The 27526-nt window shown below is 37.2% G+C and overlaps 1 protein-coding gene across 1 annotated transcript in view; it reads right to left on the bottom strand.

Annotated features, from left to right (window-relative positions):
* akap9 (A kinase (PRKA) anchor protein 9) overlaps positions 1-27526 on the bottom strand; it is a 186474-nt gene that overhangs the window by 66195 nt on the left and 92753 nt on the right. Inside the window, exons 24-28 of the mRNA XM_052016199.1 lie at positions 21435-21597; positions 9506-9718; positions 6338-6373; positions 5046-5278; positions 2489-2608 (exon numbers count right to left, since the gene is read on the bottom strand). Coding sequence (XP_051872159.1) covers positions 2489-2608; positions 5046-5278; positions 6338-6373; positions 9506-9718; positions 21435-21597 — 765 coding nt within the window. The remainder of the gene's footprint in view (positions 1-2488; positions 2609-5045; positions 5279-6337; positions 6374-9505; positions 9719-21434; positions 21598-27526) is intronic.

Raw genomic sequence — 27526 nt, 5'->3', positions numbered from 1 at the left:
GGTGGAAGGATGCTTGTTCGATTGCAGAGATCGGTGCTGGAACCATTGTTGTTTATGATATATATTAACAACTTGGATGTGAACGTAGGAGGAATGATTAGTAAATCTACAGTTGAAACAATAATTGGTGGTGTTGTGGATAGTGAAGAAAGCTGTCTCAGGCCACAGCAGATATAGATCAGATGGAAAGCTGGGTGAAGCACTGGCAGATGGAATTTAACCCAGGCAAATGTGAGGTGATGCATTTTGGGAAGTCAAATAGAGGAAGTACATGTACAGTAAATGATAGGGTGCTAAGGAACATCGATGGACAGAGGGATGTTGGGGTTCAAGTCCATAGTTCCCTGAAAATGGTTGCAGAAGGCTTGTTCTCATAAGTCAGGGCATAGAATATCAAAGTTGGGAGTTGTGTTGCAATTTTACAAAACATTGGCTAGGGAGGCACTTGAAGAATTGTGTGCAGTCTAGTCACTGTACTATAGGAAGGATGTGGTTGCACTGGAGAAAGTGCAGAGGAGATTCATTAGGATGTTGCCTAGACTAGAGGGCTTTAGTTATGGGGAGAGATTGGATACGCTGGGCCGATTTTACCTGGAGCAAAGGAAGCTGAGGAGTGACCTGATTGAGGTATATACAATTATAAGTGGCAATAGACAGGGTAGAGAGTCACAATCTTTCTCCCAGGGGTTTCAAAAACAAGCGGACATAGGTTTAAGGTGAGAGGAAGGAGTCTTAAAGGGTGTTTGAGGGGAATTTTTTTTATTTTTACACAGAGTGGTAGAGATCTGGAACTCACTGTCAAAGGAGGTGGTGGAATCTGATATAATCATTACGCTTGACATACATTTCGACAGGCACTTGAACAGGCAAGGCACAAAAGGCTATGGGGCTTAATGCAGGGAAAGAGGTCGGCAAGGACGTGATAGGCCCACTTCTGTGCTGTACAGCTGTCTGTCTCTCTAATAATCTAAACAAGAACCAAGCATTGGTTAAAAGGTCAGTCAAGAGTGCCTATAAATTTAACCATTCAATCTAATTTTTTCTTTCAACCATCCAGAGTTGACTCAGCTTTTTCTATACAGAAAAGGAAGGGAATAATATGTTTTCATGATTTATTCATTGATAACTGTTTTTCATCTTTTGAACAATTGTCTAACAAATACAATTTGCCTAGATCACATTTTTTTCAATATTTGCAGATTAGAAATTTTTTAAAAGCTACTCTACCCTCTTTTCCGACACCATATAAAACTGAAATTACGGAAAAAATTTTAGGTTTTAATCCTTATCAGAAGGGCTTGATAGCAATAATCTATGATTTAATTATGAAACTACGTCCAGTATCATTGGACAAAATTAAGAATGAATGGGAAAGTGAACTCCAGACATCTTTACCTACAGAGACATGGAAGAAAATTCTTCATTTAGTCAATACATCTTCAATGTGTGCCAGACACTCTTTGATACAGTTTAAGGTAGTTCACAGGACCCATATGTCAAAAGATAAGCTAGCCCGTTTTTAGTCACCATATAAATCCTATATGTGACAGATGTAAATCGAATGTGGCTTCTTTGACACATATGTTTCGGTCCTGTCCTCTTTTGGAAAAATATTGGAAAGACATTTTTAACATTATCTCAACTGTATTGAATATTGATTTATAGCCTCACCCTATCACTGCAATTTTTGGATTACCAAGGATAGAGTCTGGCCATTTATCTGCTTCCGCTAACCGTATGATTGCCTTTGTCACATTAATGGCCAAACGATCCATTTTGCTTAAATGGAAGGATCCAATACCCCCTACTACTTTTCAATGGTTCTCTCAAACTATATCATGTTTAAACTTGGAAAAAATTAGGAGTGGTACTGTTGATCCTTCGCTTAAATTCGGAGACATTTGGAGTCCATTTATTCAATACCTTCATATGATATAGATCCCTTTTCAATTTAGGGGAATGGAGTTGACGACATAATATTGCTCTGTTTCTATTGAGAAATTTCAGTCCAATTTTTTTTTTGTTTGTTTTTTTTGAAATTTTCTTTTTTAGTTTGGTTTGATTATTTACAATTTTTTTTTATTGATCTGGGGATTTTTTTTCTTTTATATACACAATAAATCTTTTTCTTTCCTTTCTTTTATATTATATTCATCTACTAAGAGATCATGAGATCTAAAGATTTTTTTTATATTTTATTATTCTTTATGATTACCTATACCATGATTGTTCTCTTGATCTCTTTGTATTACAAGTACAATCATCGATGTTATATATTAATCTGTATTAATTTGGAAACTAATAAAAAGATTGAAAAAGGGAAAAAAAAGTGCCTGAATTCTTTATTTTTAACTGAAGGTAGACGGTGTTTTGTGGGAGTGGAGAAAAAAAAAGATAAGATGTTGACAAATACAGCCGCAGCACAAGAGATTTCCAAATAATTTTCCTGATCTATAGAAAAATTATATACATTAACTATTTAAATTACCTCTCTATTTCTTTGATCATTGTTGGATTGAAGCCTTTGGGGAGTTTTCAGTTGTTGCTCCAATTTCAATATCTCTTGCTGAAACACATCTCTCTCCTGTTCACGGTCTATTGCTTGTTCCTATGTCAAAGCACAAGAATGAAACCATTACAATTTAACAATGTAGAACAATATATGTAATATAGCTATAATTTAATACAAATTTAATTGAATTGCCAGTTTTATTCATTAATAACTTAAGATTCTATAGAATGCATATAGAAAAAACTACTTATTTGATGTGAATTGATTAGTGGAGGTAGGCATTATTAATGTGCATTATATACTGGTTGATGTGAACAGGTATTTAGAACTTTGTAGTATGGATTAAAAACTTTGAAGGAAATTAACATGTCATGTGGATTTAGCTGTTAGCTATTGCATTGTTAATTAAGTAAAAAAAAGTCAGAATTTAAACAGAAAAAAATATATAGCATTTTAAAGAAAACAGCCAACAGTGCCCTTCTGAAGTCATATCATTAAATTCTAAATATATAAGCATTCATTGTTATAGTTTCACCTTTATTCATATTGAATATGTGGCAAACAATTTGCCCTTGATGGGCAATGAGGCTAAAAATTCATTATTCTTCAAAGGAAACACAACTAATTGTGTTGAATTACTTTCAGTCAGCACCTTGCGATGTTTTGGTCCCCTTAAGGAATGATATGCTTTCCTTGAAGGCACTGCAGTGATTAGTGGGATGACACTGATGTCCTGAGAAGTAAAAATGGGCAAATTGGATACAGAGTCTGGTGTTCAAAAGGATGAGAAGTGATTTGATTAAAACAAGATTCTGAGAGGAGTCAACCAAAAAACTGAGATAAGGAGGATTATTTTCCCCCTCAGTATATAGTGAAACTTAGGAATTCTCTAGAAGGGCGTGGATGATGACTCATTTGAGGCCAAGGCAGATTTTTAGATTACAGGGCAATCAAAAATTATGGAGATCAGAAATTAGAGCTGAGATCAGATCGGTAACTACCTTACTAAATGACAGAGCAGACTCGGAGGACCTAATGGTCGTTTCTACATCTGGTTCCCTATTGTTAGAACTTGATCTGGTATTTCTACATTGCACAGGGTTTCAACCCAAAACGTCGATGATTTCTTTCCTCCCACAGATGCAACATGACCTGCTGAGTTCCCCCAGCACATTGTTGCTCCAGATTCCAGCATCTGTAGTCTCTTGTGTCTCCATTGCTGGAGGAACTTAGCAGGTCAGGCAGCATTTGTGGAGGGAAAAGGACAGTCAACATTTCAGGTTGAGACCCTTCATTTGGACTGCCATAAACAACCCAAAATATTGGCTGTCCATCTCCCTCTACAGATGCTGCCTGAACCGTTGAGTTGCTCCAGTAGTTTTTTGTTCCAGCATCTGTGGTCCCTTGTGTCTCCTTGTTATAAATGGATCTTTTTCTGGTTGGCAAGATGCAGTGAATGATATGCTACAGAGATCAATGGCAGGGCATCAACCTTTTACAATTTATATAAATGGCTTGGATGAAGGCACAAAAGGCACGATTGCTAAATCTGCAGATTACACCCAAACGGTAGAAAAGAGAACAAAAGGATATGGCAGAAGAGTGAGGGAGGACTTAATTGAGTGATGAAAAGATCTGAGAAATCAAGTACAATGTGGGAAAATGTGGAACTGATCCAAGCATCTTGAAGATTGGTTAGAAGAACATGATTTGGTTAGAAGAATAAAAAAAGCATGTTATCTAAATGGTGAGAGCATGCAGAGGGATTTGCATGTCTTGGTGCATAACTTTACAAAAGACTGCTATGCAGGTACAGTAAGTAATCAGAAAGGGTAGAGAGTCAGAGTCTTTTTCCTAGGGTGGGGAAGTCTGAAACTAGAGGGTGGTGGCTATATGGAATGAGCTGCCTGAGGAAGTAGCAGAGGCAGGGACAGTTACAGTCTTTAAAAGGTATTTGGACAGGTACTTGGATAGGAAAGGCTTAGAAAGATATGGCTCTAATATGAGCAAATAGGATTAGCATAGATGGGCATCATAGTCAGCATGGATGATTTGGGCTGAAGGGTCTGTTTCTGTGTTGTTCTATGACTTTAAAAAAGGTAAGAGAATGTTTGTTTATTACCAAGGGAACTGAATATAAAAACAAGGAGATTATATTTGAGTTTCAAGGAGCACTGGTGAGATCACATTTTGATTGCTGTGTTACGGAAGGATTTAAATGCGTTAGTAGCAGTTCAGAGAATATTAACACTAATACCTGGAACGGATAGATTGTCTTACAAGAAAAATTTGGATAAGCTGAGCATGTATCCGCTGGGGTTCAAAAGAGTGATGGAGGACTTGACTGAACATTAAATATCAGCAGATTCACATAATGGAAGACAGAGTGAGCTTATTTTCCATGTCATTTTGCAGACGGACATCTTGATGCATTTTTTTTGTGTGAAGAACATATTTAGCCCACAAACATTCTCACAAAAACCTCAGTCTCAAAATATTGAATTATAATCACAAAAAGCAAAAGCATACATACATCCAAGAATTTTCTATTTTTCTCCAGCTGTTTTTCCAGAGCCAAAATCTGTTGCTGTAGATCCAAAATCTCAGCATTCTTTTCCTGCTCCATCTCCATCGTCATGTTCACCTGTTCCTCCAATTCACTCTCGAGCATTTTCACCTGTTTTGTGAAGTCATTCTGTTCTTTTTCTGCCTGACGTTGCACGTCCCGTTTTTCTTTCATGAGTTTTTCCGTTTCCTCCAGAAGTTCTGCTTGTGAAGTAAAGCACATTAGTTGGTGGGTTCATAATAGTTTGGCAAGCCCTGTAAGCAGCTCCAAGATGCTTGTCTCTCTAAAGGAGTCTCCAAAAGCCTTGATAAACCTTCCCCATCACCTACCTCCATAGCAAACATGAAGAACCACAACCACGAGAAGCCGTTTATGTAACCAATTGTTAAATAGTGCAGAAAATTTGAAAAGGCAGAATCACATTAGTTATGCTCAGTTTATACAATGCAGCTCATAAGAATCCAATGCCAACCATCATCTTTTTAAAAAATGTTGAACTTGTTAATTTGGCTTATCGCCAGTAAACCTTTGCTCTTGCATTTTATCAATCCTAAAAATATGTTGATGCAAAGGTGTGGCACTCAAGTCATTGTCTCTTTTATCCACTTTGAGAAATGTTTCAGTTTGTTTTATAACTTCACCATATTAAAATGATGACGTGATGAGAAATTCAAACTTCACAATATCTGAAATTGATATAGGTGAATACAACATGAATGTTATTTTTAAGTTGTTATTTATAACCTTAAAAGAGTGTCAGAAAATTTAGTGATAGAATTTCATCCTCAATGTCTTGTGCAAGGCTCACATACAGCAGCAGCTTTGCCCTGTACTCGGCTTCTGAATTTAAATGCTACAGTAGCCAATGGAGCTATGTTTCTTAAGTGGGATACAAAATCCAACCAGTACTTGGTATGTTCATTAAGCAAAAGTTATCAAAGACAATTTTATCTGGGGGTTTCGGTTTCTTGTCTGTATTAAGTACTTCAAATGATTTTTTTTTAAAAAGATGGGTTGCTTTTCTCAGGGATTCATTTTGCAACAAATAGTTAACAGGATGTCATGCTTATTTTAAATATTTAAAGATGCTTCAACAAATCAAAACTTCTTGTAATGTGTTATTTGATTTGAAAGTTGTTATAGGTTAATAGATAGCGAAAAAAACCAAGCAACCAGCCAAAAAACTGAAATTAGTATAACTCAATTATCCAAATGTGCACGATCCGATTGCAGATTGGCCATGCAGTATACAAACACACCTGCTTCTGGTGCTGCATCTGCAGCTTCAACCTGGCCTAGGAGAACAAAAAAGCACAGTAATTCAGATGCTATAAAGCTTTTGACTTAAATATGGTGAGTTTATGGAAAGTATAGCAAAGAGTTTCGTAAAATGAGTTTAGTAGTTGTGTAGTTATACATGCAATGTCAAACATGGATATTAAAATGGTTGAACTTGATAGTATTAAAATGAAACCGTAAACTTTGAACATTTTTGTAAAATTGACTTGAACAACAAATGTAAGAAGAACCCTCTTGATTAGGCAGCACATATAAACCCTGTATCAACATAATGTATATTAAATTCCATTTCAAAATATATAGTTGATTTCATAGAATTTATCCCTTTTATACGAAATTATTTTAGCGTTCAAATTAGATTCTCAATCTTTACTGCTGATTGAAACTGTTCCATGGTTTTAAGAAAATACAATATATTTCTTTTCACGTTAAGACTTAAAACAAACATATTCTAACAAATAAGGTAACTCTCCTTTATGTAGAATATTCTGTATCATAGAATACAAGATTACCAGTTAAAACAGATGAGCAAAACTATCTGAACCATTCAAGCTCATCCATCAAAAGCAAACTATAGAGTCCTACTCATAAGTTCATAGTAACTAAAACACTTTCCATTGAAGCCACAACATATAGTATACACTCAGTCATCTGGCATCCATGAGGAATGGGGTCACCAGTTGTATGAGAATTGCTCAAAACAAAACATTATTGTACATGATACACTAGCATTCTATGCATAAACTTCTAAATGAATTGTTGAACTTTGTTATTTCCTTATCCCTTTAAATAATAATGTTTTACACCGTAATTCTATATTTTGAGGCTAAACAGCATTAATGTTAAATTCAGCAAAAATATATCAAATGAATGACTGTACTCAGCATCACATGAAGTGCCTAATCCTCAAAGATGTTCCTGCTAATCAGCCTACAACTGCACTGCCCTTGTATATATAAAACATGAATAAACTGAAAATGATTTTCTGCATTTATTTTGCATAACACTTGAAATAAAATTCACTGTAAAAACAAAACAATCTTACGTAGACTAATTTAGCCTGGGCTAGGCTACTGCTTAAGCTAAAACTACTTAATTCTGTATGTCATACCGGAAGTGCAATTTATTCTGGATATGGCATGTCATTGGGTTTGACAGAACTTTCGCACCAAATTCAAGGTTAGGTTTTTGAAAACAAGTTATGAAATTGCTTAATATTCTTGGAAAGTTTTGCTGTTTGCATGAGAATTCCAGATGCACAAATGCTGGATAGTCGAGAGTTTACTGTAAATGGGTTATTCTCATTTTCTCATCTTCAGGCTGGAAATCATCAAGGTTCTCCAATCTTGCCTCCAAATTCAATATGCTGACAGCAGTTACCTGCCTTGTGTTTGTGACTGGGGGCCAAATTGTGATAACTAATGTCTGGTGGTTCTGAAAGCAATCATAGCTATCTGCCATTTGCACTTCAGGAAACTCAGACTTCTGCATGTGTGGTCAAACATGGAAGTCCAAGATTCCTTGGAAGTCTAATACTGCTGCACTTGACTGCCTGGTGACCAATGAGTCCTGCTGCAGAGTGGTGTCTCCTGAAGAGAAGACTGGCATAGAAGCAGCAACCCTATTTACTTCACTGCAGTCACTGAGTGCTTCACTCATTCTACATTAATGCATTTAAATATTTGATAATGTTTTGATATGTATATAATTAATTTTAAATGCTTAATCATTTCAACCTCTTCTAGCCAAAGACATTTAAAATTATTTAAACCTGATTTATTCTCAATAAGCTGTCAAGGCAAATTTACAACATGGAGCTGACTACGTCCTGTGGGATGTACAGGTGTGAATGGTCAGCTCATTCAGTCCTTTACATCCAGAAAAGTGCAGGGTATTACAGGTGGCTTATCCAGCAGTGGGCCAGTCCAGGACCATCTGACTCATTATATTTTCTGATTCCTTCTCCATTTACTTTGCAATAAAGTTCAATGTTCTAGATGGTTAAATGCCATGACAAAGCAGTTCAGCACCGAGTTTAACATGCACATATTAATCCATTCAACTAAAGACTGAATCCAACTCCTTTTATTAGGTCCTCGGCTGCTTCAAATTTCATGAATTAAATCCACCCACCTCCACCTATCTTTTAAAGTTGTTTGCAAACTTTAAAAATTCGCATTGTGTTTTTAATCCCAGATTAATTTGGTTGTTATGAATAATCCACGCTAGAAAAGTGATCGCTTCTCTAACGTGAATTATTCAAGAGTGCATAATAAGGCTGATGTGAGGTATAACTAGGTTTGATTTTGAAAGGAACAAAGATTACTCACGCTCACATTTCATTTTTTGGAAGAGTTCTCAACAAAATTTTCTGAGGCTAATCAAATTGCAATGGATCAGGCAACAGTCAATTGCAATAGAATATCAAATCACCCTAGCTAAGAGGAAAATATTTTCTACCAAAGTATCCCTCATTTAATAGATGAACATAATGATCTAATTTCCTCTTATGTACCACATATATTACATCTGGATTTCTGGAAATGATCTGCCTGTATCAATTTCAAGAATCATATGCTCTTGCCATCAATGAAATTTCCTCCAACACACGTTCCCATAGAAACTCATTCCACTGAACATCTGGTCTATCGAAAGTCAAACTGCCAATGAGCTTCTCATGTGGCAGAAACATAGCTTTTTAAACTTGTGGAAGTAGGAAGAGCCGGGCACTACAATTAGCTAAATTATGCTTCAAAGTGAGTAGTAGCCAAGGGAAAAAAAAATGACTAATTGGCTATTAACATACTTCCAGAAAACTTCAGTGCACATGACAATCTTGTACGTTATGGGAAACTGCAAACTATGCTCTATTAGTAGCAAGGAAAGAGTTGGCATCCAAGAGGATCAATTTTTAGATAACATTTTGGAGGCAATTAATAGACCAACTCTCTCATGCTGAAAATACTCGATTCCACAATTTCCATCCACTAATAACTTGAACATACTCCAGCAATACACAAACTAGAAATGACTGCCTTCTGACTTTCAATGACCTGATAACCCAAACTCCATGTTTCTGCCCAAGAACTAGAACAGTAAACAACCAAGACATTAAATTGGATACATACGGAGCTCAACAGATCCTGCATTTTCTTTCATTGCAACTCGTTGCCTTGAAATCAGTTCTCTTTCTTGTTGAAGTTGTTGTCGCTCCTCTTCCAATTCTTGTAGACGGCTACTTGTGTGTTGGAGCTCCTGTGTAATCTGATGCTGACTCTCAGCTTTCTCCTGAATCTGCCTTTCCAAGCCAGCTTTTTCTTCTGTGTAACCATCAATGATGCCTGAATGAGATTTTTATTAAAAACAGAAAGAAACATACCAACATAAGTGATAATAAAGCAAAAAAAATAGATGATGTTGTGGCGACTCACCGTCTAGTCGGGCGAACCGGCTCGGCAGTCGGGTCGCGCGGTGTCGGAGCGACGAGGCCCAAGATGATGGCGGGCCTCGTCTTTCCGAGCGACGGGGAGAACCCGCGCGTGGGAAAGTCCTGATGACGTAGGACTTACGTCATTGCCGGTTTTTTTGGGCGGGAGTTTTTCTCCCTTAAAGGGCCCGCACAAGGCGGGAAAATAAACCAGTTCTGTTTGGCAACCCTCCGAGTAGAGTCTTGTTTTATTCCGCGGTAGCAACCGCTACAATGTAATTAAAAACACTTCTGGACATTAGAAGCACATCAGGAGCAAAAAAAAACTACTAACTCCCTGAAGACTGAATTACAAAATAGGTTCAGCAATGCACTCCAAAACCAGTTTTAAAGCCTAAAAACAGTCCAACAAGATTAAAGTCTCTCTCCTGCCAATAACAATGCGATATGAAGTCTAAACTCCTCAATTCAAGTCCAAATGGGAGTTGGGTAGGGCAGTGTCAAAGTACAATGTTGCTTCAAAGTTGGAATTAAAACAGCAATTTCATTCCAATGACAATAAATGGCAAAAAATGTTTCGAGTATCATTCTAAAAACAGTTTTCTACAATGGGACAAATCATCACTGTAAAAGTTAACCTCATTATTTTGAGTTGTACAACACAGAAACAGGCCCATATTGGCCCAACTCGTACATACTGACCAAGGTGCCTTCCTGATCTAGTCCCATTTGTCTGCGTTTGGCCCATATCCCTCTAAACCTTTCTTATCCATTTACTTGTCCTATTGTCTTTTAAACACTGTAATTGTACCCATCTCTACCAGTTCCTCTGGCTGCTCGTTTCATATATCCATCACCTTCTGTGTAAAAAAAACTTGCCTCTTAGGTCATCCTTAAATCTTTCCCCTCTCACTTTATACTTATTCCCTTTAGTTTTAGACTGCCCTGCCCTGGGAAAAAGACTGTTACCACTCACCTTAGCTATGCCCCTCATAATTCTATAAGCCTCCATAAATCACCCCTCAGCCTCTTTTGCTCCAGGAAACACAATCTGGGCCCTTCCTCATAGCTCAAGCCCTTCAGTCCTGGCAATATCCCTGTGAATCTATTCTGTACCGGCTGTAGTTTTATCACATCCTTCCTATACCATGGTGACCAGATCTGCACATGATACTTCAAGTATGGTTTCACCAATGACTTGTGCAGCTGTAATGTGATATTGCAACTCTTGTACTCAGTGTCCAACTGATGAAGGCAAGCATGCCATACACCTTCGTCACCATCCTGTCTACCCTCGTGGCCACTTTCAAGGAACTACGTACCTGTACCCCTTGGTCTTTCTGTCCAATGCCACTCCCCAAGGCCCTGCCATGCACTGCACATGTTCTGTCCTGGTTTGACTTCCCAAAATGCACAAGTACACATTTGTCTGAGTTAAATGCCACATGTCATTCCTTTTCCCACTTACCCAGTTGAAGTAGATCCTGTCGTAACCTTAAGGTGATCTTTTTCACTGTCCAATATGCCACCAATTTTGGTGTCATCCGCAAACTTACTATTCACGCCACCTACATTCTCATCCAAACCATTAATATACATTACAAACAACAAGGGACCCAGTACTGATCTCTGCAGCACACCGCTCGTCACAGGCCTCCAATCTGAAAAATAATCCTCTACGACCAAACTCTGACTCCTACTGCCAAACAAACTTTTATCCATATGGCTAGCTCACCCAAGATCCCATGTAATCTAACCTTCTGGACCCATGTCTACTGCCCTGCCCTCAGCTATCCTCTTGGTCACCTCTTCAAAACACTCAATCAAATTCATGAGAGACTATTTCCCATGCACAAAGCCACACTGACTATCCCTAATCAGTCCTTGCCTTTCCAAATGCAGTTAAATAGTGTTTCTCAGAATCCCCTCCAGTAACTTTCCCACCACTGATGTTAGGCTCACTGGCCTATAGTTCACTGGCTTATCCTTGCAACCCTTCTTAAATAAAGGCACATTAGCCACCCTCCAGTCTTAGTATCTCACCCATGAGCAACGAAGATACAAAAATCTCTGCCTGAGCCCTAGCAATTTCTTCCCTGGTTTCCCACAATGTCCTAGGATGCACTTGGTCAGGCCCCAGGGTTTTATCCACATTTATGCACTTCAAGACTGCTGACACCTCCTCTTTCGTAATGTCGATGTGTTTCAGGACATCACTGTTTTCTTCCCCAAACTCACTGGCTTTCATGACCTTCTCCATGGTATATACAGATGAGAAGTATTCATTTGACAAATTTGTTGAATGCAACAAACAAGTTAATGTTTTTGTTATGTGCCTTAGAAATAGGGACCAGGATATCCAGAGAACTCCCTTCTCTTAGCTATTGGGACATTATTTTTAACATGGAAGATTTTTTAGTGTTGAGCTGTTTACTACTACTTCACATTTAACACTTACATTGTCAACTGTGCAATTAGGTACTCAAGCCAACATAATTCCACAAGACAAGTAGAAAAACCAGTATAATTTAATCTGTTTAATACATTAGGTGATTCTACAGAATTGTACTTTCCCTTCAAAGCTTTGATTTTTAAATAGGAGAAAAGATAAAAAGGGGAGAGAAAAACCAAATTTCATCATTTAAGAACTATTATCAGATTACAATTATTACAGATTAAGCCTTTGTCACATTTTACCAAAACTGCCTGAAGTATTATGAGATTAGAGGTAATGTGTGCTATTTTTAAATTGATTCTAATTATGATCGGATTCTTTTCAAAACTTGAAGATGAGACAATGTTTCTCAAGCCTGACTAATTCCACCTTTTTCCCTGAGGAAACACATTATTACTCAGACCTGTAAACAGGCCCTTCGATCTTTCCAAACCCTGATATTTAGAAAATTGAGGGGATAACGTTACTCCAATTTATAAAAAAAGTAAGTGAATGAACCTTTAGTGCAGAGCTTTTATTAAAACTTTAAAAACATAGCTAAAAACATTAATACTATTGAATGAGAGAACAAAGTTGACTTCAAATCACTTTGTACTTCAGTACAATTATAAACTTCCAAAAAATTGTAAGTTATATTATAACTGAAGAATTTCTGCAAGTCTAGAAAAGATCAACTTACTGAACTGCTAAGCAATAGCTTATTTTATCTAATTAAGCATTACTAACCTGAAAGTAGCAATACAAATTCTTTCCACGTATGATTTTGAGTACACTTAATTACATTATTTTATATAGAGAGATAAAACAATTAATTTTGAATTCTATCCATCATATTTGTATGTTTAATTATTCAGTGCAATCAGAATAGGTTAGGGCTGCCCACACAATGACCTGCATATTTCCAAGCATGACCTGCTGAAGGGATGTGCTTCTTTAGGGGAGGCTCAGATACTCCATTGTGTTCAAAATTCAAAGCGAAGGGAGTGAGTTCAGGAAACAATTGCAGCAGGGTTTCAAAACGAGAATCATGAGGGGTGGTTAGAGATAATATTGTAGGGTTGGTCAAGCTGATGGTTGGGGTTAGTGGAGGAATACAGGGGTCAAATAAAAAATCTATGGGTGGAAGGTGGATGCCTTAGATATTTTGGCCATGGTCCTGATGGGATTAGCTATTTAACTAATGCCAAGCCACACCTCAACTCTCTGAATAAAACTTGCCCCAGTGTTCCTTTGGGCCTCATATACACAACAGAATTTTAATAAAGTCATGTCAAACAAGCAACATTTATAAGTTGCTATTAACTATCATTGCACATGTTCTGTGTCCTCTATCTGCTGTGCTTCATGCACAAATCAGTCCTGGCAACAACACAGGCCCTTGAATTTCAACTCGGAACGGAAAATAGCGATCCAAGCGCAAAGGTTTGGGTACATTCCTGCTATTTAAGATACACAATGTTAATCTCCTCTGTAATTCAAATTAAATATTTTCTGATCTTTCAACTAAAAACAGGACTGAAGGGGAATGAGGGACTTTAGTTACAATGGACTAGAGAAGCTGGCAATGTTCTTCTTGGAAATGAAGAGCTCGAGAGAACATCTAATATGGTTATTTAAAATCATTAAGGGTCTAGACAGAGTATTAAGAACTATTCTCATTGATGGGTCTAAAAACAAGAGGGCACAGAATGAAGGTGTTTGGCAAGAAGAATTAACTATGAAGAGAGAAAAAGGCTGTCTTAAGCATTCAGTAGCTATAATGGCAGATGGAGTTCAAGCTGGAAAAGTGTGAAGTGATACACTTCGGAAGATCAAATTTGAAGGCAGAATAAAATGTTAAAGGCAGGACTCTCAGTAGTGTGGAGGAACAGAGGGAACTTAGGGTCCACATCCATAGATCCCTCAAGTTTGCCAATGCAGGTCGATAGGGTTGTTAAGGCGGCGTATGGTGTGTTGGCCTTCATTAGTCGGGGGATTGAGTTCAAGAGCCACAAGGTAATGTTGCAGCTCTACAGAACTCTGGTTAGACCACACTTGGAATATTGTGTTCATTTCTGGTTGCCTCATTATAGGAAGGATGTGGAACCTTTAGGGAGAGTGCAGAGGAGATTTACCAGGATGTTGCCTGGATTGGAGACTATGTCTTACGAGGATAGGTTGAGTGAGCTAGGGCTTTTCTCTTTGGAGAGAAAGAGGATGAGAGGTAACTTGATACAAGATGATAAGAGGCATAGATCGAGTGGACAGTCAGAGACTTTTTCCCAGGACGAAAATGGCTAACACAAGGGAGCATAAGTTTAAGGTGATTGGAGGATGGTATAAGGGGGATGTCAAAGGCAAGTTTTTTTTCCCCCCCACAGAGAGTGATGGGTGTGTGGAATGCACTGCTGGCAGAGGTTGTTGGGGCAGATACATTAGGGGCATTTAAGAGACTCTTAGATAGCCACATCAATGATAGAGAAATGGAGGGCTATGTGGGAGGGAAGGGTTAGATAGGTAATGGAGCAGGACAAAATGTCAGCATAACATTGTGGGCTGAAGGGCATGTACTGTGCTGTAATGTTCTATAATCCAGAATATAATGTCGGGGTGGGCAGTGGAGGCAGAATAAATCATCGCATTTAAAAGAGAACTGCATAATCAAAAAGAAGAAATACGTAGAGCTACAGATGGATTGCTTTAGCATAGAGTTGACGTGTACTCAACGGACTAACTAATCTTGTTTTTTGCTATAATCTTTCCATACTTCTTTAATTGTAGTTTTGAACTTTTCCAGGAAAGAGACAGAATAGATGTAATGGGATTTTTCTTGTTCTGTAAACCTACATAGTTCCATATATCAAGACAAAGTATAAAAGTAACTCATGCAAATTGAGTTAACTACCCAATAATATTTTACCTTAAAATTTATAATGGAAATGATAGAAATAATGGAATAACAAGGCTAATTTGGTTAATATATGGAACGACCTGGCAAAGGTAGACTGGGAGCTCAGAGTACGTCCATAGATCCTTGAAGCTGGCAACACAGGTGGACAAGAGTTAGGAAGTCATACAGGAAATTGGCCTTCATTACACTGGCCAGTGAATACAGAAGTAGGAAGGTTATGTTTCAACTTTATAAAATGTTGATCACACCTCTGTTGCAGTTTTGCATGCAGTTCTGGTCAGCAAGGTATAGGAAGGATGTGATAGCACAGGAGAGGATGCAGAGGAGATTCACCAGCACATTGCCTGGGATGGAGTATTTCAGCTACAGAGAGAGACTGGAGAAGCTAAATCTGCTCTCCCTGGAGTGGAGGTTAAAAGGAGATATGATTGAGGTACATAAAATTATGAGGAGTAGAAATAGGGTTGACTGCAGGAAACTTTTCCTCGTATCAGAGGTAGATAAAAGAGAACATACTGCAGGTTTAGGGTAAGGGGGAAGAGATTCAGAGGGCATAGGAGGGAAACCTTCTTCACCCAGAAAGTAGTAAGTACCTAGAACGCACTGCCCGAGAGAGTGGTTGAAGTTGTATTGCTGACAGCATTTAAATGTCTAGATGATCACTTGAATCACTTAGGCATAGACGGCTATTGACCAAGTGCTGGGATATCGTGTTAATATGAAAGTGTTAATATGGAAGGGTACCCACTGGTTCAAATGGCCTTTTTCTATGCTGTACAATTCTATTCTTCTAAGATTAAGGGCAGAATGTATGCCTTAAAATAAAGACTGAATCACATCGGCATATCTTGATCTTATTAGCTCCACTCTGCAAACCCATTGTTTTTGACTTTTCAGACAAACTAAAATGTTAATACATTAAATGCAAAGTTGTCAAGAATGCTTCTTAATAAACTAGTAACCTTACTCTGCACCATCACTAGTTAGCAAACTCAAGGTAGATGTTATTTTTATGTTACTGTGAAGAATCTACTTGAGAGAGAAAACAGGGACTTGTGTAATTTTGAGTGAGTTAAACAAGCAAAATATCACTGAAGTCTCAATGCTGTATAATCCACACAAAAACATCTAATTCCGATACCTGACCTGCTGAGTGTCTCTAGCATAGACTTCCAGCATTTACAATCTTTTTTAGATCTTCAATGAAATATTTAACTTCAGATGTTCCTTACTTTTTTATACTTTGCCTTAACAAATATCTAAGGTTAGCAAAAGCTCATACAAATACAAAAATTAATTTAAAAAACTCCTAAACAGCATTCAGTTCTCCTGCAGCTGGAGTACAGAAAATGCAGTGGAAATTACATAAATACAATGCATTTAAATGCAAGCCAAGTTTATTTAAGATGCAAAAATGAGGATAAACCTGCAAAGTTCCACAATTTTATGCAGATTGCACTATAAGTACCTTAATTTGGCAGCTATATTCAAAAATATATCTGCTATATATTGAAAGAGTAAAATATTTCTAAACAATGAGCGTTTGCCGCACCTTTGATCTGCATTCAGGCTCTGGTTTAGCCTGCAATATCCATTAGACTGATTTAGCAACACCTGATACACCCTTCTTTAGGTAACATAAGCTATGAAGAGAGATAATGATATCTACATGTGAGATTAAGTAACTTTCATGCTACAGTAATCCAACATCAAAACTACCATGGTGACCTGCCATACTAAATGATAGTGTTGGAAAGCAGTTTTCAGTTCAGGAAGTATTTAGTTTCTCCATGAAATGCATAATTTACATATTCTATTCACCATGTATCTTGAACCAGTGAATTTCTAATCAGGTAAATTTTATCTCAAATGTTTATTCCGCTAGTGTGTGATGGGAAAATATAATGTCCAAAAGATCAGAACAATATTTTCAAATTTTGAAAATCCTTCTAGCACATTTTTAACATCTCCATGCTAATACTCAAATACAATATTTTAAATTTATGTTTTAAAGTGTAATCTAATAATCCTGATATCATCTTTTTAATTACATTTGTCACTAGGAATTTTTGGTTAATTTTCATGCAATGGGAAAATCATTGAAGATACATTGCGAACAAATATCAGCATAGCGATAGACAATACAGTTTGATGTTGTTCAATTATGCAATAAGATCCAACAGAATTGCCGCCTGAAGCTACACCATGCAAAAATTATCTTTAGGATGTTCAGGTCATATGCTTTCATCTTCTATTCACTTTTAAACAAATAAGTTAATTCCTTAATTAAAACATTTAAAAGTGGAATATGATCGATGCTGGCTAAGAGTTTTTTAAAAAAATAATACTGTAATCTAATTCTCAGCAATACATTTCTGTTTTTTTTAAAAAGGTAATTTAAGTAATTTTAGTTCTTTAAAAAATAAGCACAATAGAATCAAAGGTTGGCATGAGAAGGTTGAAATCAGAATTCTGCTCCCGCACTGTATACTACTAATGCAATGCCAGCATTTATCGCCCATCCTTTATTATCCCGAACCAAGGCAGGAGTTAAGATTCAGCTGGCCCTGGAGTCACATATAGGCCAGAGAGAATTTGCAGATTTTCTTCCCTTAAGGACATCAATGATAAGCTTGTATTTTCATGGTCACTATTCTGATACTAGTGGTTTTTTTTAAATTCCACATTTACTTAATTGAATATAAATGCCCCAGCTGCTGCGCTTGGTTTCAAGCTTGCCCCTGGATCATGTACGTTAGTCCACTAAGTTGACCATTATGCTATTGTACCTCTGAATAAGAAAGCCAAATAGGTGAAGGAATCAGTTGACAACCATGAAAAGGGGGGGAAGTGTGTTTGTCTCGAGGGGTCTTGCAAGTGGTGGTGGATGTGGTCCTTGTTTTGCAAGTGGTCCTTATCTAGAGACAAGCAAAGTCTTTTTCCTGTTAATAGTAACTCACACTTATTCCCTCATCCCGAAGCAATTCAACAATCAAACCCTTCACTTTGAGTTTTATTGAACCAGTCACAAGATGAAAAGGCTCTTTGTCCATCATACTTCTCCTACCATCAACATGCCCATGTTTTTAAACAACAGGCAACGTTTGAAACTAGTTTTCACCTCATTCTCCAAATGAAATGACTTGCTACAATACTGCACAATTTTTACGTTCAGGGTCAGAACAGTGGGAGGGGGAAGAATGGTGACAGCAACTTAATATGTTGACTCCCTAATCTGGACTGGTAGAAAATAAAGTTTGTAAATTGGTTCATTATTATACTTTCAAGCACACGTAGTACAAGTGAAAGTTATATGCTAGTTTATGTTATTATACATGCCCTGTGGTTTCTGTGTGCTAGCATATCAGACACTTAGAGATACAGCAACAATTTCTGCTCTGACATGAAAACAACCCAAGCCACAATGTTTGGGCACTTATGATCCAGATTTAAAACTTCAGTACAGTTCAATAATGTCAGCAGTCTTTGTATTAGCCATTGAACTAAGACTAACCCTGTCCTCCTTGATGTATGCAAGGCATTCCATGATGCAATTTGAAGAGGAGCAGCACAACTCTCACAGTATCCTGTCCAAAATTTTCCTCCAACTAACATCGGAAACAAGGCTATTTTTTCGAATGGAACCCTGTGACCAATGGGATATCACAGAGACCCTTGCTGTTTGTCAGGTACATTAATAATCTGAATATAGGAGGTATGATTAGTATGATCATTGAATGCTAGGTGACTGGTGGTGGTGTTGATTGTGAGGAGGATTGTCTTAAACTACAGAATGATATTAGTGAGCTACTAAATTGGGCAGACAAACAGCAGATGGAATTTAATCCTGAAAAATGCAAGGTGATGCATTTTGGAAGGACTAATTAAACTAGGATATAAGCAATGAATGATATGTCCCTAGAAAGAACTGAGAGATTGAGGGACCATTAGTGTTCATATCTGAGAATTCTTGAAGAGAGCAGCACAGCTGGATAACAGCTTATTAAGATCTACAAGGTACTTGGCCTTGTTAGCTGAAGCATAGAATGTAAGAGCATGAAGGTTATGTTATATAAAACATTAATTAGGTCACAGCTGAGGTACTGTGAACAGTTCTGGTCACTAGAAGGATGTGATTGTATTGGAGAGGGTATAGAGGAGATTCACCAAAATGTTCCTTGGACTCGAGTATATGAAGAGAGACTGGAAAGGGTGGGTTTGTATTCCTTGGAGCAGAGAAAGTGGCGGGTGACCTGATTGAGGTATATAAAATTATGAGGGCCATAGTTAGGGTAGATGGCAAGAAACGTGTCACCTTAGCAGCCGGGTCTATGATCAGAACGCACAGGTTTAAGGTAAAGGGTAGGAAATTCAGAGTGGACTTGAGGAAGAAGTTTTTCACCCAGAGGGTGGATGAAATGTGCAACACGCTGATTGAGGGGAAAGTGGAGGCAGGTAATCTCACTAGATTTTAGTAGTATTTAGATGAGCACTTGAAACACCACTGTATAGAAAGCTATGTGCCAACTGCTGGAAAATGGGATTAGTATAAATAAGCACTTGATAAGCACCAGCGCAGACATGGTGGGCTGACAGGCCTGTTTTCTGTGCTCTGTGACTTTTTCACTGCAATAATTAATTGGTCGATTTTATTTCTATTTTAGTAAACTGCTTATGAGCAATTCAAAAGTGTTTAATTGACAAAAAAACAGTTCAGTCTATCCTGAGGTTCTGAATGATGTTACATTAATGCAAATTCTTGATTTATATTTAAACTGAAAGCCTGCTGTAACAACAATATTTAATCTTGCAAAGTTAATTCTATTAGATATAACTAAAATAGCAATAGTTACAGTGCCTACTTTTGATTTTGTTTTCAATGATATCAGTAAGTAGTTAGATCATTTCATGTGGGTGGTTCTCTATTCCCAAAATAATTAGATTAGGTGATTATTTATAAACTACATTAAAATTCCTGTGGAGATTAAGGAGTGAATTGAGATTTTACAACCATTGGTGGTAAACAATGATACAAATGAGGACAAGGGTGAAGACTGTGCCTGTGACAAATTAAGGTAGAATATCAGTGGCTCCAGGAATGTAGCCCAAAACATCATGTAATCTTTAAGCACTATTTTAAAAAAAAAGAACTTTATTTGTCTACTTACACTGCACTTTCTCTAACTGTAACACTATAATTCTGCATGCCCTTCTTTTTACTACCTTGATGTAATTTTGTATGGCATCATGTCTGGATGGCACGCAAAACAAAAGCTTTTCACTGTATCTCTGTACATGTTTCAATAATGAACTGATAAACCAATTTTATTGAAAAATAGCTCTCCAAATACACAAACTGATCCTAACAATCTGACCTGTTTTTATTTTATTGGGTTTTGCCAGCAGTTCCATATGGAACAGCCAGCATTTACTTGCAGAGTTTGAATTTACTAGCCCAACTCATTTGGAGAAATCAATTCTAAAATTCTGCACGAAATTAGATTTCCCAAGAACCGCAAGTCCAATCATTTCAATTTTATGATTATGAGGAGAACAGATAAGAAAGTTATATTTATTTTGCTGTTTCTGAAGTTAATTATTTAAGTGGTTTCAGTGCTTTAGGGTATTTTCATTTAAAAACATAGAACAACTAATTTCAATTTAAAATTTCATTCAGAAGCGTTCAACAATCTTGATTTACAGCAAAGCTAATAGTATGGCTTTGCTATTACCATTTTTCTTGAGGAATTTTGTCCTTGGGATTTGTTCTTGCCTATGCACACATAGCTAAGTCACAGAAGGAGCTGGCACCAATGTAGAGCCTCATCAGTGCACTTCAGCAGACTCAGCCAACAAAATTAACTTGCTGAATGTGGACAAGAAACATGTGCAATATCAAAATACAAAATTAAACTCTGATAATCTAGCATCCTTAGGGCTTTGCTGGTGCTGGACTGGCAGATTTTGCAGACTATTGGATGTTACTCCTGTTACATTTAATTCACCTGCTTCAGATGTTACGAGCAATTTTCTAGTAATTCTGGTGAGTTTAAAGGGAGCGAAGGGACCAGGGCTCTGGTGAGCATAAAAGGAGCACAAGAACCAGAGTGCCAGACACTAAACTATTGGGATTTCTGAGCAAATCAGATTGCAGATCATTGGAGTTTTACTATAGTTCAGTGACTAGTGTAAAGGTGGGTCACATTTACGAAGATCTATCTATATGCATCTCGCATATTGTTTATGGTTTGTATATAAATAAATTAGATGAATGTTTTAACATACTTTCTGCTTTATGAAGCTCCAATGCCAGCTGCTCCCTGGCCTTCAATTCTTCATTAAGTCTTTCAAGGAGTTCTTCTTGGCGTTTATGCAACTTATCAATCTGCTCTTTCTGAATGAGAGATTCTCGGACCAGTTCTGTCTGAGTGATCCTGGCGTGATCAAGCTACAAGCAAACCACATGAAAAAATTATTATATTTTAACTGTATCAACTCAAACTATTCACATATAACACAGAATAAAAAACCTTTCATTCACTAAGAAATTAAGTGCATTTACTAAATATTGCAGTTAACATGTTTAGGCTTTGTGTGAACATGTGAAACATGTTAGTATGCTATGGTACTATTCACTAAAGGAGGCATTGCAAGTCCTTGCCTCCTTCCATTTTAGTCAATTGGAATACCATTACTGATACGGTATTCATTCAAAAATGTTGCTATCATAAACATTATATTTAAATCCTCATTTCATTACATTCAATGCTCTCTATTTCTAATATGCATATACATTGGCTACCTCATTCGTAACAAAAACCTCCATTTAGTTAATGTCTACAAATGTTTTATAATGCTTAGTAAATCACAAATTCTACCTTGGATGATTTGACACTGCTTCATAATGAAATATTAGTGATAAGTTTTTAAACACAAAATGTGGAACTATTTAAATCTTAAAATCTTGAAAATATACTTGTCTCCAGATGATTGTGACAATGGTGGAGAAGGCTTTCTGATTCTTGACAAACTGTGCCCATAAAATGCATCCTGCTTTCTACAATTAAGAGTATTTACACAAACCAGGAGAACAGCTGTGTCATTTGTGAAATAACTGGTGCTCACTAGAAGGAAAGTTATTTTTTGACAAAGAGCAAGCTGGTGGAATGGGAAGGTGAGGAAATACTGGCTCCAATGTCTTGCCAAACCGTTAAATAGCAGGTTGAAGATTTAATAAGATGAACAAGGTGGCTCATTTCCAAATCAAGCTGCTCCCTAATGGCAATTGATTTCTTCTAAAATAGGATCAGTGAGAAGTCATCAGGCAGGTGATGCTTTAAGACTACTTTTATTGAAATGAGCTGACAGCATCCATTAATGATAGAAATTCCTTATGACAAAACTGATGCAGAGACCTGACTAAACAGGCTCCATTTCAATTTTTGTTCCAAAGTGTCAAAAAAAAAAATCATGAAATATATGTGGATGATTTTTTTAAAATCAAAACTAAAACATACTAAAAGAGATAAATGGAGTCTAGAAAAAAAATAAACATGGTAACTTTATCCTTCCCATGATATGAGGAATGCTTTTCTTTTTAATTTTTATACCTACTGTTTATATTTTTTTTCATATGAAAATACAGATCAGGAGGAGTAGGCCACTCGGTCCCCTGAACTTCTTATGTAGTGTCAAAGGCTTAGAACATTAATTCTGCTTCTCTCTTCACAGATGCTACCTGACCTGCTGAGTGTTTTCAGCATAGATGTCCAGCATTTGCAATCTTTTTTTAGATTTTCGATGAAAAATTTAAACTTCAGATGTTCCTTATTTTTCTATACTTTGATTTAACAAAATGGTCCAAATAAAAACTGATGACAATGAGAAAATATTTTGTAAGAGTTACCCGAGATTCCAGAGTCACATTCAAAACAAGATGAAAGGGAAAACAAAGTTTGAATTAATAATGCTTTGTGTATGATTTTTTAACTGAATATTGATGGCAACACCCTGTTACATTAGAAGATGAAGATTCATATATCAGAACCGTTCTACAAAAATGTTCTGTATATTTAGCCTAGAAATTAATCAGATGTAACAATATTCATAAAACCACTTGAGATTTGGGTCCTCAAAATTCTGTCTTTTAAAAGGGTCAAGAATTCTGCTAGGATTTGATCTAAGTATATGAATTTGATGTGAAGGTGCTTATTAGGATGAAAACACAACCTTACTTCTTAATCAAAATTACACATTAAAATATAAATTCACCCTCAGATTTTACATACCATCCATAAACCAATTTCCCTCATATGAAATCTCGGAACATAAATTCTTAGAGAGTAAAATGATACTTACACTTCCAAATCACTCACATGGGAAAACTATAATAATTTGAAACTCAGTGAGCTCCAAGCCTTTGCATTTTCATTTAAAACAGTAACACATTTATCAATAGAATATCTTGATCCAATTGAAAGTTACCATTTGGCATGAATGCACCATTTACACTATTTTGCTCTGGATTCTTTATTACAAGTTTAGCTTCTACTTCTACTGTCATGTGAAGTTAAATGTACACTATTTTATCCATCATGTAGCAGTTAAATTCCATTAAGCAACATATAATGGTTTTAAAAACAAAAAGAAAACTTTGTAATGTGTTTGTTGTAACTAAAAATATTCTTCCAACAAAAAAAAAAACAAAATCCTAACAAATTTGAGCGATCAATGGGACTAATTGGACATTTTTAAAACAAGCTAGCACAGGTATGAAGCACCAAACACATGCTGTTGTGTAACTTTGTGCATCAAAAAAAAATCCACCTAGTATTTCATATCTGTGCAAGAAAGTGCATGAATATTTACTATCACAGGAACTATTGAACTCAGTGCGAATATATGGATGAACTCAATATTCCTAACCTCGTTATTAAACAGCTTTGCTCTTTCAAGTCTAAAGTACACTTCCTTTTATAAATTATTTTAGACTGCAATATAAAACTCATGATCATGACCCAATCTGTTGTGAATTAAGCAGTGACACTGAAATACTAGTGTAATGCTCAAAAGATTGCCATGGACTTTTCAGTACCTAGACCAAAGATATTGAGCTAATGCCACACAAACCAAATCCAAACTTTCAATTCTCAATGTTTCACATTCCATTTTCACAAATTTAAACAAGGGTCTTGATTGGTTAAAATACACGCAACAAAGGGTGAAAAAGAATGAAAACAGACATGTATATAAACAACTATGTTAAATTATTGGTGATTCTTAAAAAATTTAGAAATCTCTTAATAGATCACCATGCTTGCACAATCAAATACCTCCACAAAAAATTCTATAAGTTAGTTCATCTTTACTGAACTCAGAACACACTGACAATTTTAATGAAGACTGCTTATTAAAACCTGTTTTCTCCACTACGATATCCAATTCAACAAAACAGAACCAGAACAATGTTAATACTTACTGTGTAAGGTGGTGATGGCAAGGAAATCTGTGAAACTACTTTCAGCGTGTGTCCAGCTCCAATCTCGCTATAATGACTGATTGATGTATGTACCACTATTGAATTTGATTCTGATAAATATATTAGAGAAGAATGTGGCAGTGCCAATGGGATTCGTGACTCAACCTCACAGATTTCATCTTCATTACCTTCTGGCCAAACATTACTTAAAATATTAGAAGTACAATATTGCTGAAGGGACTCCATCTCAATAAGCTTCTCATGCAAGTTTTACATGTGGGCTTTCATTGCATAGCAAACATCCTTACATCTTTACTGCTGATCCCAATGGTTGTCAAATCAGCATCATCTTCTGTGACATTAACCAGTTGTGACACAAACTAACAAAATATCTCAGTTGCCACTTTGAAAACTTAAGTTCCATTCAATGGGCAATTCCAGATGAGTTAGAAATGAACAGTAAATGATCAATGCACATTTGCTTAGCTTATTACAACATGGTGACTTCCTTTTTACCAACTTTAAAAATCCTTCGCGATTGCCAACTGTTTTCTTCATCCAGTGCAGGAATGATGAGTCAGCCAGTCACCACCACAATAAAATGCACTGCTAATTTAAAGAAGCCTGTTTAACCGAAGAAATCCAGTCGTATTCTTCGAAGTATTATCTTGGCCTCAATGACTTGAACAGATCATTGGAGATCCTCCTGTGGTCTACTAATTTTTCAGGATAACACAGTATATTCAACATTGAGACACACTGTCCTGCACTTCCACTTTTCGTCAGGTGGTTCTTTTCTGCAGCAGCATGAACTGTGGCTTGCTTCCTGGACTTGGATTACACATAACCCTGCTTCCTGGATTTAGATTCTTACACGCATAGGAGAGGGAGTGACTTCACTTTAATATCTCCAAGCAACCAGGCAGGTGTGACCGCAAACAAAGATCAGTCAACACACAGCAGGTAAAACAGGATTCAAAATCCACGTCAGTTCAAGAGCTGTGCCAAGTAGTTTGCATTTCTTTCCCAGAAGGGATTCAAAGGCTAAATATTAAAATATACACTCTACAGCTCAATATCCCAAATTACAAGACAGCTTTGGTTCAGTTGTGCATTATTAATGAAGTTAGAAGATTGCAGCCAAGCCTAATCCAAAACGTCAGCATTTTATAACAGGCTGACACTTCAGAAATGTGCAGAGGGAGTGTCATGCCATGAAAGACACTGAGATATTAAAGAAGGGCTCCACCTGTCCTCTCTCATAAAGCTCTTCTAATTACAAGTGAAGAATTTTCCCAGTGGGCTGTGAACATTAATTCCTTAACCAATACCAATTATCTGGTCATTTTCTGTGAAATTTTGTCGAGTCCAAATTAGCTAACTACAAATTCACTCTAAATATTAATTGTTTAGATACATAATAATAATTTTGACATGGGTATAGAGAGTAAAGTTTCACAATAGGAAAAGGGATGAGGTCCTGAAGAGGGAATATAGGGAGTTAGGAAGGAAGGTAAAAAGCAGGACCTCAGGGGTGGTAATCTCTGGATTGTTGCCTGTGCCACACACTAGTGAGGGCAAGAATAGGAAGATATGGCAGACGAATGCGTGGCTGAAGAGTTGGTGCAAGGGGCAGGGTTTCAGATTTGTGGATTACTGGGATCTCTTCTGGGGAAGGTATGACCTGTACAAAAGGGACGTGTTACACCTGAACTCGAGGGGGATCAAATTCATTGCGGGCAGGTTTGCTAGAGCTGTTGGGGAGCATTTAAACTAGGTTGACAGGGGGATAGGAACCAGAGTGTTAGGTCAGATGAATGAGCAGTTTGGTGTAAAGGTAGATGCAATGTGCAGATAAATTGGGAGGAAGGATATGCAATGGATAGGGCATAAATGCAGTCAGTTGGATGGGATGAAATGTGTTTACTTTAATGCAAGAAGTATTAAGAATAAATGTGATGAACTTAGAGTAGGGATAAACACGTGGAATTACGATGCTGTGGCCATTACAGAGTCGCAAGGGCAGGATTGGCTCCTTGATGTTCCGGGGCTCAAAGGTTTCAAAAGGGATATGGAAAGTGGTAAAAGGGAGGGGGCGGGGGTGGGTGGAGGTGGTATTGCCAATCAGGGATAGTACCACAGCTACAGAAAGGAAGGACGTCATGGAGGGATCATCTATAGAGTCAGTGTGGGTGTAAGTTAGAAAGGGAGCAAATGCACTATTGGAAGTATTCTATAGGCCCCCCAACAGCCATCGGGTCACTGAGGAGCAGGTAAGTAGGCAGATTTTGGAAAGGTGCAAAAATAACAGGGTTGTTGTCGTCATGTGTGACTTCAACTTCCCTAATATTGATTGGCACCTCCTTAGTGAAAAAGATTTAGATGGGGCAGAATTTGTTAGGTGTGTCCAAGAAGGATTCCTGACACAGTATGTGGACAGACCAACTAGAGCAGAGGCCATACTGGATCTAGTACTAGGCAATGAACCTGGTCAGAAGACAGACCCCTTGGTGGGTGAGCATTTTGGAGATAGTGACCACAACTCCCTGACCTTTAGCATAGCCATGGACAAGGATAGGAGTACAGTATGGGAAAGTTTTTAATTGGGGGAGGGCTAATTATGATGGTATTAGGCAGGAACTTGGGAGCATAAATTGGGAACAGATGCTCTCAGGAAAATGCACAACAGAAATGTGGAGGCTGTTTAGGGAACACTTGCATGAGGTTTTGGATAGGTTTGTCCCAAGACCGGGAAAGGATGGTAGGGTGAAGGAACCATGGTTGACAAGAGAGGCAAAACATTTAGTCAAGAGGAAGAAGGAAGCATACTTAACATTTAGGATGCAAAAATCAGGCAGCGCTCTTGAGAATTATAAAGTAGCCAGGAAGGAGCTTAAGA

This window comes from Pristis pectinata, chromosome 5 (assembly GCF_009764475.1).
Source record: "Pristis pectinata isolate sPriPec2 chromosome 5, sPriPec2.1.pri, whole genome shotgun sequence".
Lineage (NCBI taxonomy): Eukaryota > Metazoa > Chordata > Chondrichthyes > Rhinopristiformes > Pristidae > Pristis > Pristis pectinata.
This window is presented reverse-complemented; position numbering and strand designations above follow the sequence as displayed.